At 32.1% G+C, this 15,675-nt stretch overlaps 1 protein-coding gene across 1 annotated transcript in view; it reads left to right on the forward strand.

Annotated features, from left to right (window-relative positions):
- Positions 1–1,042: 1,042 nt before the first annotated feature.
- The window catches only part of LOC118182862 (stress-associated endoplasmic reticulum protein 2), a 34,832-nt gene continuing 20,199 nt past the window's right edge, over positions 1,043–15,675 (forward strand). The window contains exon 1 of the mRNA XM_035352253.2: positions 1,043–1,240. Coding sequence (XP_035208144.1) covers positions 1,157–1,240 — 84 coding nt within the window. The 5' untranslated portion in view covers positions 1,043–1,156. The remainder of the gene's footprint in view (positions 1,241–15,675) is intronic.

The following is a 15,675-nucleotide window of genomic DNA, read 5'->3' on the forward strand; positions in this document are numbered from 1 at the left end:
TTTGTGGGAAGTTTCTTCGATAAATAAGATGGCTGGTTTTGAAAAATCGTTTTATAAGCATCTTTTTTTAAAGCTGGAATAGTTCTAGGAACTACTAATACCGTCCCATCATCACGAACAGCTTTATCTTCTCGAACGATAAATTCTTCTTCGAAATGCTTAATGCATACACTACTGTGTTTGCCAGCTACAAAATCTTTGCGATTAATATTTTTTATCCATTACTGAGAGAGTACATGATCCGAAGGAAATTTGAAAGTGGACACATGTTCAGTAGTGCTATCGGCATTTAGGTACACTACACTTTCTTGGCATTCTAAAACACACTTTTTCTTATAAATTCGAATTCACAATATAATATTTTACTTTCCGGTAAAATACAAAATTTTTCAGAAGAAAAAACACATGTAAACAATTATCTCACTAGCACTAGTCCTACGGCGAAGCAAGCTCAACCTACAAAATTGAAAGCCTAAGATTATGACGTCAGATCATGTGATCATCAGATTGGAGCAGGCCTGTAGATACTAGTTGGCCTTGATGTGGCTCGCGAGCCGCAGGTTGGCTACCCCTGGTCTATTCTAACTAAGGCTCCTATATAGCCTTTAGAGGAGCCTTATTCTAATCTCCTTGGTACCACATCTTCCAGAATTGTAGAAATTTTGCTGCCCGATGCAGTCGAGCCGGTCTTGCAAGAACTTATCCTTAAAATATTAAGTTCGGGAAACCTCTTGTAAAAATTAAATTCAAATATTTATTTAAGCAATTTTTCTATTGCTCAATTGCTAATTTTATTGCTTACTTATGCAGCGAAAGTAATTTTTTTTCAATTCTGTCACTACTCCTGGAATAAAGATTAAAAGTGAAACTCCTTGAGCTTAGCTGTAATAGAAAATTTAATGCCTTATATAAATTTGGGAAATTTTTAATATTTTAATTGTAAAGTTCTTTTCAGGATGAGCCTTATATTTTTCAGGAAAAAGATAGAAGAAGAAAATACAATATGACAGGTGGAAAAATCACTATAACCAATACGTGATTTCGGTCAGTTACAAAAACACGTCACGCGATTGAAGAGCTCTTGACTACGTGGTGCTGTGGAGTGTTGTGAGTTGGACGATATTGTGAAGTTTGTTATTAATATTTAAAATCAAAAATGGTTAACACTCAACGAATGCGTATTGCTAACGAAAAAGCAAGCAAAAATGTCACCCAGAGAGGAAATGTACCGAAAACAACGGTTTGTATCTGTACTATTAATCACTGATGTTTGTAAGAAATGTTGACGGGGTTTGCTTTCGAAATTAGTATTTTTGATGTTGTTTGTAACCTTTAATTTAGCACTATTGATTGCATAAAATTTGAAATTTCATTTTTTTTCTCATATTCACGATCTGTTTTATGCCATATGTTGTATTAATTTTATTGCGTCATGTTATCAATAGCTGAATATTCTAGATCAGTATCTGCTGAATATAACAGGTATAAAAAACGATATATTCATAAGGTCGTTATGGACGCTCTATAAATAATTTATAAGGTATTCATAAGAATAATAATTATATAATCATTTTCAAAAGGAGATTTAATCTGAAACAACTGTTTTCATGTTATCAGTGAACTACTACTAGCAACAATATATGTTCCTATTTAATGTTTTGTGAGAGCTTATAAAAAATCGCTTTCAATAAAGAGTATAAACTTGCTTATGATACTAACAGGTATCTGTTTACAAGCCTTTTATCTGTAGACGATGCTCAAAAGTGATGGATTATTATATTGAATACTTGCAGTACTGCATTAAAGAATTCATTTCAATGAACTTTGATTTCATTTCCTTTTATATGCATTTTTTGAACTTAAGGCATGGATAGAATTTGTGTTTGCAGTTGCTAACAAAGTTTCTGAAATTTCATTCAACAGTTGGGTTGATTTATACAGTGTCTTTAGATTATCTATGTTAAATTTAAAAGGAAAAAAAAAAAAAAAGTTGGTATTTTTTAAAAATGTGTGTGTGTATACATTCAACATGTTGTATACTTTATTGTATGTATAATTTATTTATTGTTTATTGCCATATGCAAGTTCAACAAAAAGGGCAGGTAAAATCCTAGGAGAGCCCACACCCTTGACAACAAACTGGAAAAGTGCAGAATCACCCAATTTTTCGCACGTTTCTCCGATTGCCAACTTGAAAATAACAAGTCAAAGAATTGCAGAAACTTTGTATCCATGTACACATCAACCTATTTTCACTTAAAAAAATATCCCAGAATTGCCCAAACTTGGCAGTGCAAACTCCCTTGACTTTATCCATGTACACATCAATATGTGCCATATACGTGAGCGTGCCAAGGGTGTGGGCTCTGCTAGGATCCAACCAAAAGGACATTACCCGATTGTCTACATCCAGTCAAAAAGTCATGAAACCGTTGTTCAGCATGGATAACATTCGCAGATTAGTTGCTGACTTAAAGGAGAAAACCACTTGTTTGGAAACCTTCATGTCTATTTCAATGATGTTATTTAGTGCCGTAAGTTTTTTTATGTTCTTTTATCGTATAAGACATGAACATTTTGGGGGCTTTTTTCCCTTGGGTGGGGGTAGTAGTATACTGTGCTCTCAATGTATGAATTGATCTATTTTCACTAAAAAAGAAAAATCAGAATTCCATAAACTCAACAATGGATATAACTTTGGCACTAGATTTTCCTAAAATGAAAAGAAAGAGTTATATCTTTAACAAAGCAACATTATCATCTATTCGAACTGAAAAAAAGGCCTGAGATTTCACAGATGAGAACAAATACTGTAGTATGTTATCCATCGAGCCACGTTATTGTCTATTTGAACTGAAAACAAGGCCTGAGATTTCACCGAAGAGAACAAATACTGTAGTATGTTATCTATCGCTATAACTAAAATGATAATGTTTTCATGAGAAGGATCATAATTTGCAGTCACACTTTTAAAAATGTTTGAAGAAGTGGAATGCCATCTGGGAGTTGCTGCAGGCATACTGGGTTGTCACATAAATACTTTTTGGCAACATCAGAAGTTACCTCCCCTTACCAATACTTTGTTATGACTTTTTGGTAGAGATGCGAATAATCGAAGCATTGTTAAAAGTTTCATACACTAATAGTTTTATTTAAAATTAGATGACTGTGTACAGACCGATTATAATTTTCTGTCGCATTAAAGTGCATTTTTTACTGCTTTTAAGTAAGGAGTTTAGCAATGTACCTTTTAATATTACGACCATGACGGGTTGATCTTTACATTATGGTAACTTGGCGAAAATTTGGCGACCAACTCTCCTACAGCAACCCTCTATTTTTTTTTCCCACCGCCATTTTATCTTCACGAAGTAAAGACATGTTTCTTTTCTTTTTATCTACTGAACAATTCTTCCAATAATCTACTAGCCGAATTACACTTATGCTAGAAATTTTGTCTAACAAAACTGCTTAATCATGACAAATATTCACTGCAAAATTGGGAAAAAGTGCACAATACCATACTCCTTACGCATTTTTCAAAATAACACATACACATAAACCATGTACACGCCAATTTATTTTTACTTAAAAAAACATCCCAGAATTGCACAAAAATGGCATTGCGCACACTCTTCACTATATCCATGTACACTGCTTTTTTCTCATAAATTCGAAAAATTTCACGAAAATACATGACAATTTTCTCAATCTTTAAAAAGAACATATATGAAATTACCTGATCGCGAAAAAGTATTTACCCTTTACAAATATGAACATTTCCACATATAAAATAAATAAAATATCCAAAAACTTTTACCTCTAAATCATCTATTACATTATACACGTCACCAACGAATTCATACCGCAAGCATTACAAATACTTAGTATCAAATATTTAAATTATTTCCATGCACGTTTACTTCAACTTAAACGTGTACCAAATTCCTACAAACATAAAATTCACAAAATAACTATAATTTAATTAAAATATCACTAAACCATGTAGACGTCGACTTATTTTTACTTAAAAAAACATCCCAGAATTGCACAAAAATGGCATTGCGCACACTCTTCACTATATCCATGTACACTGCTTTTTTCTCATAAATTAGAAAAAATTCACGAAAATACATGACAATTTTCTCAATCTTTAAACCCGGTAAAAAGAACATATATAAATTACCTGATCGCGAAAAAGTAATGAACATTTCCACATATAAAATAAATAAAATATCCAAAAACTTTTACCTCTAAATCATCTATTACATCATACACGTCACCAATGAATTCATACCGCAACCATTACAAATATTTAGTGTCAGATATTTAAATTATTTCCATGCACGTTTACTTCAACTAAAACGTATACCAAATTCCTACAAACATAAAATTCACAAAATAACTATCATTTAATTAAAATATAATTAAATTCAAAAACACTACTTAAAATATAAATGAGCACATACATTAAATTAATACATACATAAATACCCATTTCGAATTCACTTTAGTTACGGCCATGGGATCCAAAAATTCACGAACACTGTTTCACACAACACAGAATAAAGCCAAATACAAAATTTCCAGATTTTTTCCCGATTTCTCCCCTTTTCCGATTAAAGAACCGTAATTCGTCCATTAATATCACATGACATATCCCATGATCTCTCATTTCCCTCACACAAAATAATGCGTAATCGGAACTTAGTACTGCTCACATTATTACCAAAGTGCCATGTAGTAACCTATATTGCCAAACCACCAGTTACCATATTGTAAAGATCAACCCCATGACGTTCTTCATTTCCTCATCTGATGAGAATCCTTTTTCTAGTCGTTTGTTTTCTCGGTGATAATAATGTTCCAAATTCATTCTATCAGCCTTCTTGATCTGTATAGGGATCTTATAGCGGACAGCAGCACTAGCTTCCGTACTGCTGCGCCTTGCTTGAAGTTCCAGAGAATGTTCTCTTAAGTGGTTTAATAAAGGGAAAAGAGAGCTGGGAGGCCCTTGAACCTGTCCCTGGAATTTCTTCATCAAAATTAGGGCAAAACTGTATAGCTAGTGTAATGCAGTGGCGGATTGGCCAAAGAAATCAGCCCCTGGCAGTAAAAAATGTATCGGCCCTAAGGCCCCATACAAAATATCATAACACGTATAAGTTATCGTCATCATCATAATAAAAAATAATTTTATAAAATAAAAATATACCTTTGCAGAAAAGTAACACTTTATTCATATACATATATATATATATATATATTAATTGCAGGTTTAACACTGTAAAATTTTTTGTACATTTCGCTAACCAGACTACTTTGTATAGGATTTTTCTACATCTCTTCAATCATTTTTCTTTTTTAGATTACAAGTTTTTTCTATTTTAAAAAATTGTCTAACTTTCTATGTTCACTTTTGTGTTTGCTCGTGTGCAGGCACATCGAGAAAAGGGACAGATTAATTGAGACATCATTAATAATAATTTTAATTAAATTTTTATACTAGGAAAACGATTTGTCTCAAATCTGTTCGACGAAATGGGCTTATTTTCTGGTAAATTGGCTTGGTTGGAAGTTTCAAGCAGTTTTCCCTTGACAAGTTCTGTGCGAGGCCTTGAACAAGGTGGATTGGCCATGTTTTTTCTATATTAATTTTTCTCGGTTGATCTTTACATTACGGTAACTTGGCGATTTTTTGGCGAAAATTTGGCAACCAACTCCCCTACAGCAACCCTCTATTTTTTTTTCCCCGCCGCCATTTTGTCTTCACGAAGTAAAGACATGTTTCTTTTCTTCTTATCTACTGAACACTTCTTCCAACAATCTACTAGCCGAATTACACTTATGCTAGAAATTTTATCAAACAAAACTGCTTAATCATGACAAATATTCACTGCAAAATTGGGAAAAAGTGCACAATACCATACACCTTACGCGTTTTACAAAATAACACATACACATAAACCATGTACACGCCGACTTATTTTTACTTAAAAAAACATCCCAGAATTGCACAAAAATGGCATTGCGCACACTCTTCACTATATCCATGTACACTGCTTTTTTCTCATAAATTCGAAAAATTTCACGAAAATACACGACAATTTTCTCAATCTTTAAACCCGGTAAAAAGAACATATATGAAATTACCTGATCGCGAAAAAGTATTTACCCTTTACAAATATGAACATTTCCGCATATAAAATAAATAAAATATCCAAAAACTTTTACCTCTAAATCATCTATTACATTATACACGTCACCAACGAATTCATACATGAAGCATTACAAATATTTAGTATCAAATATTTAAATTATTTCCATGCACGTTTATTTCAACTTAAACGTAAACCAAATTCCTACAAGCATAAAATTCACAAAATAACTATCATTTCATTAAAATATCACTGAACCATGTACACGTCGACTTATTTTTACTTAAAAAAACATCCCAGAATTGCACAAAAATGGCATTGCGCACACTCTTCACTATATCCATGTACACTGCTTTTATCTCATAAATTAAAAAAATTTCACGAAAATACATGACAATTTTCTCAATCTTTAAGCCCGGTAAAAAGAACATATATGAAATTACATGATCGCGAAAAAGTATTTACCCTTTACAAATATGAACATTTCCACATATAAAATAAATAAATTATCCAAAAACTTTTACCTCTAAATCATCTATTACATTATACACGTCCCCAACGAATTCATACATGAAGCATTACAAATATTTATTATCAAAGATTTAAATTATTTCCATGCACATTTATTTCAACTTAAACATACACCAAATTCCTACAAGTATAAAATTCACAAAATAACTATCATTTCATTAAAATATAATTAAATTCAAAAACACCACTTAAAATATACATGAGCACATACATTCAATTAATAAAAATTACCTTACAATCCTAATTACTTTAAACTAAATCATTGCTAATAACAATTTTCCCAATAATACCAAATTGCTTTCCACCTTACATTTCCAACAATGCATAAAAATAATTAAAAATACTAACTTACCTAATCTCCTTCAGAATCTTCATTACGTGGCGGATACACTTTTCTTCATTCTCTTTCAGAATCTTTAAAATCATACTTATCTTTCAAAGCAAGATACCAGGTAAAATAAATAACATAATAAAACATGTTTATTTCTCTCTCACACAACCTTAAAAAACATTTCTTACTATCCTTTTCAATACCACTAAATACCCATTTCGAATTCACTTTACTTACGGCCATGGGATCCAAAAATTCACAAACACTATTTCACACAACACAGAATAAAGCCAAATACAAAATTTCCAGATTTTTTCCCGATTTCCCCCCTTTTCCGGTTAAAGAACCGTAATTCGTCCATTAATATCACATGACATATCCCATGATCTCTCATTTCCCCCACACAAAATAATGCGTAATCGGAACTCAGTACTGCTCACATTATTACCAAAGTCCCAGGTAGTAACCTTTATCGCCTCCAAAATGTCGCCAAACTACCAGTTACCGTAATGTAAAGATCAACCTTTTTCTCTGTACTTTATAAGTTTTTTAGATTTTTCTGCGTGCCCATTTTGTTCGATAGTTTCTCTTGTTTAATATGTAAGTTTTTTCACGAGCAATTTATTGCTTTAATGTAGTTTTAGGTGTTTTAGCTTTGTTTAACATGTAATCTCTGGAATAAGATTATTCAAATGATTTTTACAGCTTTAGCTATATTTCCCTCTTCTTTTATTATCATTCTTTTTTAGAATTTTCAGCTCAATGTGCAATTCTTGACCAACTAGGCCTCAAAAAATCTTTTCTAATTTACTACTTATATAAACATATTCAAATAAACTACAAACAATAAAGGGTAGAGTGGACTTTAAGGTAGCCCTTGTAATATGGCGAAGTTGTTTGATTTATCACCAAGTTGTTTCATTTATGGTAGCCTGAGTAGTTGAATGTTATGGAAACCCTATTGTGACGTAATCGGGTGCATGATTCTAGGAAATTTTGAACCATAGGATGTTTTGTAAGCGTTTTTGTGGTGTGTGTTGGTTTGATTCTTTAGAAGGTAGAATGGCCGAATGTAGTAAGATTAATTTGTAATTTGAAGTTTCTGTACGATTTGGAGCGAAAGGGGAAAAGAGCTTTAATTGACTGGTGTGTAAATGAAGGTTTAGGCTGATCTTTGGAATATGGTAACTGGTAGTTTGGCGACATTTTGGAGGCGATAAAGGTTATTACCTAGGACTTTGGTAATAATGTGAGAAGTACTCAGTTCCGATTACGCATTATTTTGTGTGAGGGAAATGAGAGATCATGATATATGTCATGTGACATTAATGGACGAATTACAGTTCTTTAATCGGAAAAGGGGGGGGGAATTTGGAAAACTGTAGTAATATATTATTTTGTATTAAGCTTCGTTGTGTGAAATAGTGGAAGTGTGCGTGCCATGTAATGAAGATTCTGAAGATTAGGTAAGTTAATTATTTTTAATCATTTGAGGATATTATTTTTATTCATTGTTCTAAATGTAAGGAGTAAATAAATTAATATGGTATTATTGGAAAATTGTTATTAGCAATGATTTAGTTTAAAGTAATTAGGATTGTAATCTAATTTTTATTAATTTAATGTATGTGCTTATTTATATTTTAAGTAGTGTTTTTTAATGTAATTATATTTTAATTTAATTATCGTGATTTTGTGAGTTATATGTTTGTAGTATTTTGGAATACGTTTGAGTAGAATACGTTGAGTATTTTCATGCATTTTCATGAAATTTTTCTAATTTATGAGAAAAAAGCAGTGTACGTGGATATAGTGAAGAGTGTGCGCAATGCCATTTTTTTTGCAATTTGGGATGTTTTTTTAAGTAAAAATAAGTCGACGTGTACATGGTTTAGTGATATTTTAATTATATGATAGTTATTTTGTGAATTTTATGTTTGTAGGAATTTGGTATACGTTTCAGTTGAAGTAAACGTGTATGCAAATAATTTAAATATTTGACACTAAGTATTTGTAACCATTTGTAATGTTTGCGGTATGAATTCGTTGGTGACGTTTATAATATAATAGATAATTTAGAGGTAAAAGTTTTTGGATATTTTATTTATTTTATACGTGGAAATGTTCATCCTTGGAAAGGGTATATACTTTTTCGCGATCAGGTAATTTCATATATGTGCTTTTTACCAAGTTTAAAGATTTACAGAATTTTTTTGCATTTTCGTGCAAATTTTTGTAATTTATGAGAAAATAGCAGTGTAGATGGATAAAGTTAAGAGTGTGTGCAATGCCATTTTTGTGCAATTCTGGGATTTTTTTAAGTAAAAATAAGTCGACATGTAAATGGTTTATGTGTATGTGCTATTCTGAAAAACGCGCAAGGAGTTTGCGATTGTGCACTTTTCCCAATTTTGCAGTTAATATTTGTCATGATTAAGCAGTTTTGTTACATAAAATTTCTAGCATAAGTGTAATTCGGCTAGTAGATTGTTGGAAAAAGTGTTGAGTAAATAAAAAGAGAAGAAACATGTCTTTACTTCGTGAAGACAAAATGGCGGCGAAAAAAAAATAAGAGGGTTGCTGTAGAAGAGTTGGTCGCCAAAAAATCGCCAAGTTACCATAATCCAAAGATCAACCAAGGTTTACTTAGTAGCCATAAGTGTCTTGTATGTAGGAAGGATATGCGTCTAGTCGAGCGTAAAAACCGTTTAGGTGGATTTGAATGGGTTTGTCAGAAGAAAGGTTCAGATGGTCACTATGTGAAGCGTTCGATCAGAAAGAGTACCTGGTTTGAAAAAAGTCATTTGAGTATGATTGATATTTTGATTTTTACGTGTCTGTGGGTGTACGAAGCTAATTCGAAAATCATGGTAAGTGAATATTTGCTTTTGGTAGTGCTTAAATGTATAACATGCTTTTCCTTTTTTATGTTATTTTATTCTTTGATTTAAAATGTATTTTATTGAGATTATGTATTTTTTGTTTGCCTATATCGTAGAATTTGGTGCTCCTTTGACTTGTTAAGTGAAAATATATCGATGTGTACATGGACAAACTAAAGGGAGTGCGTAATGCAAGTTTGTGCAATTCTGGGATTTTAAGTGAAAATAGGTCGACGTGTACATAGATAAAGTCGAAGGAGTGCGCAATGCCATTTTTGTGCAATTCAGGGATTTTTTTTTTCAAGTGAAAATAAGTCAATGTGCACGTTGATACCAAGTTTGTGGAATTGTTTGTCTTGTTATTTTGGCTTTGTGTAGCGGCGATTTTTAGCACAAAAATCGCCACTTCGCAAACCAAAATAACGAGTCAAAGAATTTCACAAAATCGGTATCCATGTACCGACAAATTTCGCCAAGGGGTACCCTAAACTATACTTTTTACCACAATAAATAACAGTGACTAAAAAATTATATAAACAAAACTGCAGCTGATTCATAATTAGCCATTTAAATATTTTTTTCATTTCAGATGCCTGGGCAAATATTTCTTCCATTATATCTTTAATTTTTGCTTTAGCCAAAATATCTATTTATGTCCACCAGTACTAATGACTCCAAATTAGCTTCCTTCATAGTACTCCTTAATATACTTTTTACAATTTTTTATTTTTAAGAAGTTCTTTCGCATTCACCGTTATAGATAGGGTAAGTACAAATGTGTAAGGAAAAAAAACATTGGCTTATGCAATATTATATAAATTATATTTCAAAAGTAATTTATATGCACACAAGATAGCTTTGGATTATATGCATTTAGCTTTAAATGAATGTTTATTAATAGATAGAGTACTCTCTCCTTCTGACTTAATATTAGATTCAGAATAATGATTTTTCAGTTGAATTTTTTAGTATTTCACATTTAATTACTATGTCCTGATATTCAATATCTATGTCCTGATATTCAATATCTATGTCCTGATATTCAATAGCTATGTCCTGATATTCAATATCTATGTCCTATCTATGTCCTGATCAATTGTTACACCTGCATAGTGCCCTCATGATATAGAAAAATAGTCGAAAATGTTCGGCGACAATGCCTTCAAAACGTTTTAGGGATCAAGAAGTAATGTTTTGTCTTCATACGACTTCCTATGCCCTTTAAACCTACTTTCCTTCGATGAAATAGTGTTATCCATTATAAAATTAAAGATGGTAACTTCGACTTGTTTGATAGGGCAATTTAAATTATAATTGGCCGATTTGTTTCACTTTTTGGCATCTTCTAGTAGGTAGCTTTTCTTCTATAATTATATCACAACCCACCCTTTCTAGTTTATTATTGCAGTCACTTGCAAACAATTTTGATGTGTTAATTATTAAATCGAAGTTTCTAGAAATGGCTTTTAGCCAGGGCTTGTAGCCTCTTTAACCATATTATATGCTAGGATGTAATCTAATCCTTTAATCTGCAAATATTTCGTTACTGGCTCAGTATATTCAAATATTTTCAAATACATGAGAATCGACAAAATTATTCTAAAAGTTGATATTTTATCCAGAATCGATTTTGCCATTTGTCGTATCTGTGCATTTTGTATACCATTGGAAGATATACTTTTGAGTAAAAGTATTACAGTCAAAAGTCGTTAATTCGGACACCCATAATCCGGAATGATCTATAATGCGGACCTCAAAGCTAAAAACTTTCTGCGCATACGCCGCATTGACACATGCACATAGGTGTTTACGCGTGCGCGTAAGACCTTTACGACTGCGCATATGCATGTGCGCAACCGCAGAATATGTTTTCGCGTTCGTGTTTAATGTATAACGGACGGTATAAGCTAAAATTATCTAACTATCTATTTCAGTTAATGTTGATGATTGCGTTGTTCCTTAATCTTCGAATTGGATGCGGCTTATTATTTTTTGCTGACTGTAAGAGCAATTTTATAAAAATAAACTTGAACTTTCGATTATGTCAAATAGAATTTCTGATGCTGGAACTCCCAAAGGATCTACAAAACGAAAGTATGTTTCGATGTCCATCAAACAAAAAGTGGAATTGCTGCAAAAAAATGGATAAAGACATGAAGAAGGTGACAGAGAGGTTAGTGAAAACGAAAAAATTTCGATTGACAAATTAGTCGGTATTCTTGACACAGCAATTACAGGACTTGAACAGCGGAACTATGTAACTGAACAAGAAATTATGTCTGTTTATATAATTAAAGAGAAAGTATTATCACATAAAACGAAGCAACTTAAACAACTTACATTGAAAGGAATGTTTAATAAAGTAAACAAATAAATATTAAGCTTTTTCTTTTGTAAATTTTGATACCCTTTAGATCATAATTGTTCTTTATTTCATAAATTACGTTTCATATTTTTAATTTTAGAATTTCTGCATGCCATCTTACGAGATTTAAACTGATAATCTATAATCCAGAAAATTGATAATCCGGAATCTTCGAAGTCCCGGCAAGTCCAGATTAACGACTTTTCACTAATTCTATGCAGGTACCCTCACTCGCAAGGCTGTCTTGCTGAGTCATCTATGTACATTCAATTGTTTGAGTTTCATGATCAACCTGAAATCACTTCGGCCCACCGGGCATCTGTCCGCTGTCCCTATCTGCCACTGGTGAATAATCGATGATGAAATTTCTGGTTTGCCCACTTGTAGTCACCAAGTCATGGCTACATAAGTGAGTGCTATTGCTATCCTATCAATTTCAAACAGTGCTGCAAATTCCACATCAGTAACAGTTGGGCTTTTTCCTGAATAAATAAATAAATAAAAACCCCTCTTTTTAAGCAAATGCTGTCTTTTTTGTCTTTAAGCAAAGGGTTTATTTTAAAAGTCACTGTTCACGTTGTCTGTCTGTGAATTAAAAATGTTGACCACAGTGGCTGATCTGATATGACATCCGTTTAGATCGGATACTTATCTGCTGTAACAGTGTTAGTGCAATTGGGTGTTAAAAAAATGCAGTTTGTTGCCAAATGTTGTAAACATCCATAAAAGTGATATTTACAATTAGTAAAAAAGAAATTGACTATTTGTTCAATATCTATGCAACACTATTTAACATATGGGTAAATCTCGGATAAGCGGCACTTGGCACAATTTTTTCCACCATTTGAATCGCAAAAAAATTGCCATATTCTCGGGAGGAGATTTTTGAGGCCAAAGAGGGAAATGGCATTAAAAGCCACTTTCCAAAAAATATCCTCTTCTTTAAGCTTTAAAAAAGGAAGTATGCATGTATCAATATTACATCCTCGAAATGTATTCCTGGCTATTTATCATCATCCAGTCCGGTTTATATTGGACATTCTGGACATAATTTTGCTTAATAAGGTTTTTTTGTTGTTGTTTTTGTTTAAGTGCAAAAATAGTAAAACAAACAAAGAAATATAATAATAGTAAAATAAACAAAGAAATGTAATCCTGAATTGCATAACTACGGAAAACGAGATTGTAACAAGCACTTCCATAGCTTTTCATGACGTTTTGCAATTGTTTAAACTTTGGAAAAAGACTATTCAAATAGAATATGATAAGGTTAATTGAATTTGTCTGTATTTATTCCATGAAAAATTAAATCATAAAATATTATTTTTGTGTAATTTGAACGTTGTTTGTAACAGTGGCTTGAAAAAAGATGGCTCCCCAAAGCAATTTTATACGGTGTGCAAATGTATTTTAGTTATGTATTTGTTGCAAATACATAACTAAAATACATTTGCACAGTGATGCAAAGATTTCTATGTTTTACTTATTTGAAGTTCGAGTTTACATTCATTGCTAAAACATGAGTAACACGTCAAAAAAATCTATAAATATAAATCTTAAAAATAAAGAAACTTTTGCTCATGTATAAGCTAATGGTTTAGATTTTGTGATTTTGGGCTGATAGACCTTTTTTTTTTTTTTATTCCACAAAATCCTCTATACAATCAAAAGTCTTTAATCTCGACTCATCAGGACTTCGGCAATTCCGGATTATCAATTTTTCCGGATTATAGATCATCAGTTTAAATCTGGTAAGATGGCATGCAGAAATTATAAAATTAAAAATATGAAACCGTAATTTATAAAATAATGAGCAATTATGATCTAAAGGGTATCAAAATTTACAAAAATAGAAGCTTAATATTTATTTGTTCACTTTATTAAACATTTCTTTTAATGCGCGCATGCGTAAAGCATACCTTATGCATAGCCGAAATTAGAAAATTGCAACCAGAAAACTATTTGATTTGTATTCGTGATATTTATAATGACGAGGAATTTGATTTAAATCATATCAAAGACGGAGTACATCGAGATTAAATACTACATTTAGTAAGAAATTGTAAGCCGAATAAAATAAAAATATCTGCCCTGAAGATAACGATAGTGCTGACAGATCAACTTCCAGTTCATTGCGCGCCGCAATGTCCTCCTCCCGCGCTGAGCAGCGTGAAATTGATAAACAGATTTCGGAACGGTTGGATAAACAAAGGATATGCCTTTATCCATTTTTTGTAGCAATTAGTTTTTTGTTTGATGGACATCGAAACATACTTTCGTTTTCTAGGTCCTTTGGGAGCTCCAGCATCGGAAATTCTATTTGACATAAGCGAAAGTTCAAGCTTACTTTTATAAAATTGCTCTTACACTCTGCAAAAAATAATAAGCCGGATCCAATTCAAAGATTAAGGAACAACGCAATCATCAACGTTAACTGAAATAGATAATTTTAGCTTATACCGTCCGTTATACATTAAAAGCGCATGCGAAAACGTATTCTGCGCTTGTGCAGACGCATATGCGCAGTCGTAAATGTCTTGCGCGCATGCGTCAACGCGGCGCATGCGCAGAAAGATTTTAGCTTTGAGGTCCGGATTATGGGTGTCCGAATTAACGACTTTTGACTGTATAAAGAAATCAGTGAAATATGCTTGACGTAGAAAAATAGCAAAATAATGTCTAACATTTTACACAGTCTTTAATTAGACAGTCATTTTACAAAGTCTTTAATCTAGACTTGTCGGTAATTCAGCGATTCCGGATTAGAGGTCTTTCCAGATTATAGATTATCAATTTTAATCTGGTAAGATGGCATGCAGAAATTATAAAATTTAAAAATATGAAATCTTAATTTATGAAATAAAGAGCAATTATGATCTAAAGGGTATCAAAATTTAAAAAAAAAGGCTTAATATATATTTGTTTACTTTATTAAACATTTATTTCAATGTAAGTTAAGTTGCTTCGTTTTATGTACTACAGTCAAAAGTCGTTAATTCGGACACCCATAATCCGGAATGATCTATAATCCGGACCTCAAAGCTACAAACTTTCTGCTCATGCGTCGCCTTGATGCATGCGCATAGGCGTTTACGCGTGCGCATAAGACCTTTAAGGCTGCTAATATGCTTGTGCGCAAGCACATAATACATTTACGCATGCGCGTTTAATGTATAACGGACGGTATAAGTTAAGCTAAAATTATCTAATTCAGTTAATGTTGCAGATTGCGTTGTTCCTTAATCTTCGAATTGGATCCGGCTTATTATTTTTTGCAGAATGTTAGAGCAATTTTATAAAAATAAGCTTAAACTTTCGATTATGTCAAATAGAATTTCCGATATATATTAACTAATATATAAAGGATCTACAAAGCGAAAGTATGTTTTGAAATCCAAAATCTGTTTA

This window comes from Stegodyphus dumicola, chromosome 3 (assembly GCF_044657685.1).
Source record: "Stegodyphus dumicola isolate Sdum_Otavi_A_Nest chromosome 3, ASM4465768v1".
Taxonomy (NCBI): Eukaryota; Metazoa; Arthropoda; class Arachnida; order Araneae; family Eresidae; genus Stegodyphus; species Stegodyphus dumicola.